Below are 6604 nucleotides of genomic sequence, written 5' to 3' on the forward strand. Positions count from 1 at the left end.
CAGGTCTCATTGGGGGGGGGGTTGTGAGCCATCAAGTGAGTGCTGAGAATTGAACTCAGGACCTCTGGAAGAGCAGTCAGTACTCTCAACCTCTGAGCCATCTCTCCAGCCCCCACAATCCTGTTAATACTGAGTTGCTACAAAGTCTCAAGGGTGGCTCCTCCCAGTGTGTTGGGGCACAACCCCCCATGTACAGGTCTCCTGAATGGAACGGCCACAGCTTCCAGTCCGGCTTGCTCCTCATACCCCAATGGTGTGTGGAGTCGCACCTGGGGCCCAACAGCTGGCTAGGACGGGTTTAGCAGTCTGTTTTGAACATCCTCCAGAACCTGATGGAACAGTTCCTCACGGGACTTCATGCCATCTAAATAGACTGGAATCAGAGAGGGCGCGGGTCAGGGGAGCGGCATGTGGACTCTCAGGATCGAGGGAACAGCAAGAGACTGGGGGAGCGGGGGGGGGGAAGGCGGGGGGGGGACTCAAACGGACTCCAGGTTCCCCCCAGGGAGTGGGGAGGCCTACGGCTTACCTACTTCCACTCCATTCTGTTCCATCTCCCGTTTATACTTCTGGTACATGGGCCACACGTGACCATCAAAGAGGCCAGGGGGATCAGGGACCATGTAGCTACGTTTGCTGGAGAGAGAAAGAAGCCTTAGGCCTGTCATGGAAGGCTGGTGCTCCACAGACCCCAGGCGGCCTTCAGACAGGCCCTGGATGGGGGAATCACACCCTTAGCCCAGACTGCGGCTGGGGACCCCCGGTTCCACACTTTCCTACCATTGAGATGTGTGGGGAAAGGTGTGTGTGGGTGGTGCCCAGGCCTGAGGCCCTGCCCATGCCCTGCGGACACCCACCTCCTCCTCCGCTTGCATTCCTCATAGGGGACGGTCAGGAAGTATCGATGGCTGTACATGTCCACCAGGGGTCTGGCCGCGGAGAGGGGACACGGTCAGCTGACATCCCTGCACACCCATCCCCGCATCTCCCGGGAGTTCAGACTCGTCCCACCTGGGTTAGGGCTCACAGTGGTGCAGCCTGCCGGGGCCGACCCGGACTTACTTGTAGCTGTACAGTAGGAAACCGTCCAGGAGGAGAATGTGGGTGTCAGAGGCGCCCGGCTGGAGGCTGACTCCGTGAGCGCGCGCGAACTTGCGTGGGTCCTTCACCCAGGCACGCACAGTGCTGAGCATGGCCTCCATGTCCAGGGACTCCAGCACTGGGGGGCAGACGGTAGGGCTCAGACGGGGCGGGGAGTGGTGGGATACACGGGGCTGACTACAGAGCAGAGCGTGTTAGGGGCGGCAGGCGGGGAGGGGTGCAGGCGGGGAGGGGCCACTTACCGTCCCATTGTTTGAAGCCATCCTCCCCAACTGCTATTTGGTCCTGGGGCTGAAACACAGGACCCCAAGGCTTAGACCTGTGCCCGCCCAGCCCTTCTCACGCCTCTGGGGGCCCCTGGGGCTGCCCCGCAGTGAGCCTGGGGGAGCTGGAGGTGGGTCCTGAGGGGGTGGAGGTTGGAGACTCCGCCTGCCCATCGCCTGTCACTCCATCCTTCTGAGCCCATTGCATAGAAGGGACAGCAGAGACAGCAGATCATGGGCTCAGAAACAAACAAAAACTCCAGCATGCAATAGTGAGGACAAGGGATTGATCCCCATGGAGACATGCAGGCCAGTGAGAACGCCCTGCTCCGTGTCCCCTCCAGCCCACCATCCCCGCCCGGGGCGGCCACCTTGAAGAAGTCATCCTGGTGGATCACGCAGCAGTTAGGCAGCGCCTTGTGGAGACTGCTGGTCAGGGTGCTCTTCCCGCCATTAGTCATCCTGCAAGGGCATACGCGCACGTGCGCGGCGTGACTCGCGGCTTCTGGCCCACACGCCGAGGGGGAGATGTCAAGGCCTGGGGCCCTGAGCAGGATTCCCACTGGGCTGCACCAGCCTAGATGGGTGGTGTGCGTGCGTGCGTGCGTGCGTGCGTGCGTGCGTGCGTGCGTGCGTGCGTGCGTGTGTGTGTGTGTGTGTGTGTGAAGACAGTTTACAAGGATCAGGTCCAAGAATTGAACTTGAGCCACCAGGCTTAGCAGCAAACACCTTCACCCACTGAACCATCTTGCTGGTCCAAGTAATGTATTCCTTAGTTAGCCCAACCAACTAGGCTTGGTGGTAAATATCTCTACACCCGCAGCGCTGAGAAGGCAGAATTTCAAAGGCATCCTGGGCAACTTCCAGGATGAAGCCTTGTCTGAAACCGCATGGTCAAGGGGCGTGGCCAGGTAAAGGGCCTCTCCAGGTTGGCCCTTTACCTGGCCTTTTCTTCTGGAGGGCTGGAAGCCTGGTCAGAGTGGAGCCTTGCCTAGAATTCCCTAGTGAGGGGTTGGGGCATAGTCAGGGGTGGAGCCCATGCCTTAGGGACACCAGGGCAGTAGGTCATGACATGGTGGCTCTTAGGGTAACTGAGGTGGACACTCAGGTCACCCTCAACTTAGCCCCTCAACTTAGCCCCTCAGCTAGGGGCTAAGACTTCAGTTCTGAGCCAGCCTGTGTAACCAAGTGTTGCCCGGTCTTGAAATAAAAAGTAAAAAGGTCTGTGTCCGTAGCCCAGTGCTGGGGGCTTGCTCTGTATGCTTGAGGCTTGGATCTACCCTCTTGCTTTCAGAATAAAACAAACCTGGGTGTTCATCTTGTTCAGTGGCATTTGGGTTGCTCTCTTCATGCATCTGTCCCCTATCCCCACAGGCAGGTCTCCAGGTTTCCAGATGATTTTTAAAACAATCAACACAGGTACAGTGGGATAGGCCCTGTACCCTCTGTGATCACAGAGCCCTCACAGCCCCAGGCAGACTGACCCAAGGGCTCAGACTGGGCAGCAGCAGCTGACTTCCCAGGGCCTCAAGCCAGGCCTTCTCCCCCCAACACAGGGTCACACTCCAGGCCCCTGGGGCTCACCCTCCAAGGCCGGGCCTTCCCCCCCCCCATACAGGGTCACACTCCAGGCTCCGGGGCTCACCCTCCAATGCCCACGATGAGCTTCATGCTGGGGTTTGGCAGTGGGGACTGGTCCTGAGGTGGCCACACAGCCCAGCTGCTTGTGGCCTGCAGTGTGCTGCTCCTGGGAGTTCCAGTCTCATTGACAAAGCTGTGGGCCTTTATAGGGTTTGGTCAGCCTGGAGGCCATCCCGGGGGAGGAGGCCCCCCAAGCACTGGGGGTGTAGGGGGAGCACCTGTTTTGCAGGCTGCAAATAGCTTCATAGCCTTTTGCCTAAATTAGGAGCCAGAGGGCAGAGGGACAGCAGCCAGCTTCCATCCTGTGCCCATGTGTCTGCCTTCCCTCCTCCCTCCCCTACTCTCCATCCTACCCAGTCACACCTTTCTGTCCCTAAAAATATCTGCCTAAGTTTGTGTTCCCTGGCTTGACCCTGACATTGAGACTGGATCTCATGGGGCCAAGAAAAGGGACTCCTCCTTCTCCCCCTCTTCCCTCCTCCTCCTTCTCCCTTGGCCCCAGCTAGGCCCTGGCTAAGGTGGGTTTAGGCCTCTGGATAGTGAATCACAAGACTGCTTTGCTCTGATAATCTTTGCAGTGTGACTGTCATTGTGATCCTGCCATGTGACCAGGGCCATTTCCAGCAGACTCAGGGGAGCCAGGGTAGGGCTTTGTTCTCCCTCATTCTTGGTAAAGGAGAAGAAATATTCTTTGTCTGTGTGCAGCCACATGTGAGGCAGCAGGTTCTGTCAGGGGTCTTCTGGGGCCTTCCTATGTAGCCCTGGATGGCTTCAAACTTGCTCTGTAGACCAGGCTAGCCTGCCTCTGCCTCCTGAGTGCTGAGATCAAAGGTGTGAACTGGCACCACCTGGCAGATTTATTTGTTTTTATTTTTGTGTGTATGTATATTGTCTGTCTGGGTGCCACATGTGTGTTTGGTACACAGGCGGTTGGAAGGGGGGGCATAGGGCTCCCTGGAGCTGCAGTCACGGGTGCTGTGAGCCACCATGTGGGTGCTGGGAATCAAACCCAGGTCCTACTCGAGAGCAGCCAGTGCTCTAATTACAGAGCCCCATGCCCAGTTATTTTTGAGGTGGGGTCTCACTGAACCGTGAGCTCTCTGGTTGTGCTGGGGTGTCTGGCCAGTGAGCCCCAGGGACCCAGGTGCCACCACTGTCTAATTTTATGTAGGTTGGGCCATTTGAAGGGTGGTCTTCAAGCCCCTGTGGCCAGCACTAACCCCAAACTCTCACTCAACCTGACCTGCTGGGGTTATTCAGCTCCGTCTTCCCTGCTGGCCCCACAGCTGAGGGCCCACACTGTCCCACTGTCCCACTGTTGCTGGTTGTTGGGTCAGAGAGAACTCTCACCCCAGGACAATGTCTGACTTTTCCCTCTTGGTCCCCAGGGACCTAAGCATGTGACTGAGATGGGAAAGACATGGTTGGCTGAACCCCAGAGCCGTGGTGTGGGGAATGAGTGACCGTGTGAATGAATGAATGAATGAATGAGTGAATGAATGGATGGATGGATGAGTGAGTGACTGAGTGAGTGAATGGATGAATGAGTGAGTAAGTGAGTTGGGGAATGAACGAGTGTAATATGAGGCTATTAAATGTGTCCCACTCTGTCCAGCCTTTATCTCCCTGGTTCAGCCCCTCCCTTCCTAGGGCCTGTCACCAGGAGGGACCTGACACATTCAGGTGACCGTCCTCTGGCTGACTCCTGCCTCTGTTTGGTTTACTGGAAACAGAGTCTCCATACAGACCTCTGCAAACCTCCTGCCTCGGCAGCCTCCTGGGGGCTGGGATGTCTGGCATGGGTCACCACACTCAGGCCCGATCACATCTTGCTGGAGACACTAAACATAGCTGTGTCCGTGTGCCTTTGGTCTCCCTGCCACTCTGTGTCCCAGGTTTAGGCTGTGGAGCCAAAGCCCTCGGAGGTTTGACAGCCCTTCCCCCATCCTCCTGCTCACCGCCCACTTGGCCACTGGTCACAGTGACTGGAGACGGGAGACGGTGCCCGCACCCCTCACTCCCGGCCCCTGAAACATACAGAGAGCGGTCACTTCTCCCTCCGCATTATAATCTCTTCATTTCACAAAAAATCCCCTTCCCAGCTTGTGGGTCCTCGAGTCATCACAGCAACTGTCCCCACTGTCTCCATGTTTATAACTGCACAACTCACTGGCAGATTGTGGGCACTGTTGCTCTGGGGCCAGGTTTCAAATGGATCCGGGGCATCTCGGTAAAGAAATCCAGCACTCTTTACCATGGGGCTGCTGGGCCTCTGCGTCTTGTCTCAGACTGTCCCCTGGTACCTGAAGTGTTGGCCCTGTATGGACTGGGATATTAAGCAATACAGGGTTTCTCTCCTGTCTCAGGGTCCTCTGTGGCTGTGGTTCCAAGTCCTGCCTCCCTGTGGTCAGGGGGTGCTGGTGATCTCAAGGGGTGGAGGGTGGGTCACGGCAGCAGGGGTTACAGGCATCCCCCATCAGAGTTTCCCAGGGTTGGGGACATGACCTCAGACCCTTGTGGGCCAGCAGGATTGTGTTCATCCTTGCCACAGCTGACCTTGTGTCATAGGCCTTGGTTGTCACCAGAAGCCACCTGGCAGGAAAAGCCTTGAGGATTCTGTTTCCAAAAGCCAAGAGAGACCATCCACGGACCTGGAGCTGGGGCACCATCTTCAGTTCCCCTCGTCTATCTTATGTTGGATAAACATGACTTACAAAGCCCTGTCTGGCTTGAGGACACATACCTGCTCTCAGGAGGCTGAGGCAGGAGGATCAGGAGATTGAGGCCAGGCTGATCTTGTCTCAGAACAACAACAACAAAAAAAAAACCAGTGCCCTCTCAGGTCCTGTTGTAGGGCCACAGAGTAGAGGCCTCAGTTTGTGGTCAGCAGAGCTCAGATGTGTGTGTGCTGCTGGCTAGAGACCTTGACTCTCCAGGTAGAAGCTGATCTCCTGGGGCCATCAGAGGTTCAGGAACGAGCAGCAGCACGTCACAGAGGCCAAATCCCTCATGGTGGGGTGGGTGGATGGGTTCCATTCCTTGGAGACGGTGAGGCCCAGTGATCCTGTGTGGTCTTTTTTCGTAGACAGGGTCTCACTCTGTAGACCAGGTTGTCCTGGAACTCAGAAATCCTCCTTCCTCTGCATCCCAAGTGCTGGGATTAAAGGCATGCACCACCAGATCACAGGGAACCCTTCCTTACAAATGTCATCGGGTCTTCAGTGCCCCTGGAGACAGGAGGCTTGTTCCTTACATTCCTGTGGTGTCTGGACACAGCCCTGACTAGTATTGAGCCAAACCTGTCAGGTGGCCACAGTGGGACGTTTTCCTAGGGGATCCCCCAGATCCTCTAGCCCCCACAGTCCTGTATCTTCATTTTTTTTTCATGTCCTCATACACTGAGCTGGAGTCTCAACCTCCTGTTTGGTGACACAGAGCCTAAGTGTGGTCCAGGCAGGGGAATGAAAGGTAGACACAGCTCCTTCCCTTGAGAGGAGATATCAGTTAAAATCCCTGGAGTCACAGCTACTTTAAAGGGCTCTAAAATGTTCTAGATTATGGGGGAGGGACCACCAGTCTGATCAATATGTGTGCAACCA

General features: G+C 56.5%; 1 protein-coding gene across 1 annotated transcript; it reads right to left on the reverse strand.

Moving 5' to 3' along the window:
* Positions 1-287: 287 nt before the first annotated feature.
* Nmrk2 (nicotinamide riboside kinase 2) lies at positions 288-3035 on the reverse strand. Its single transcript, XM_027419271.2, has 7 exons — positions 3010-3035; positions 1736-1826; positions 1344-1392; positions 1063-1219; positions 858-929; positions 530-636; positions 288-373 (listed from the first exon to the last, which is right to left on the reverse strand). The coding sequence occupies exons 1-7, from the start codon at positions 3033-3035 to the stop codon at positions 288-290; spliced, it is 588 nt and encodes a 195-aa protein (XP_027275072.1).
* Between the last annotated feature and the right edge of the window lie 3569 nt (positions 3036-6604).

Source organism: Cricetulus griseus, chromosome 5 (genome assembly GCF_003668045.3).
Source record: "Cricetulus griseus strain 17A/GY chromosome 5, alternate assembly CriGri-PICRH-1.0, whole genome shotgun sequence".
NCBI lineage: Eukaryota > Metazoa > Chordata > Mammalia > Rodentia > Cricetidae > Cricetulus > Cricetulus griseus.

Bases quoted from the DNA above. Each gene is read 5' to 3' on its own strand.
- Nmrk2 (XM_027419271.2), bottom strand. From the start codon at position 3,035: ATGAAGCTCATCGTGGGCATTGGAGG. The intron at 1,393-1,735 runs GTGGCCGCCCCG...CCTGTGTTTCAG, and splicing joins ACCAGGATGACTTCTTCAAG to CCCCAGGACCAAATAGCAGT. The intron at 930-1,062 runs GTAAGTCCGGGT...CTCCGCGGCCAG, and splicing joins TTCCTACTGTACAGCTACAA to ACCCCTGGTGGACATGTACA.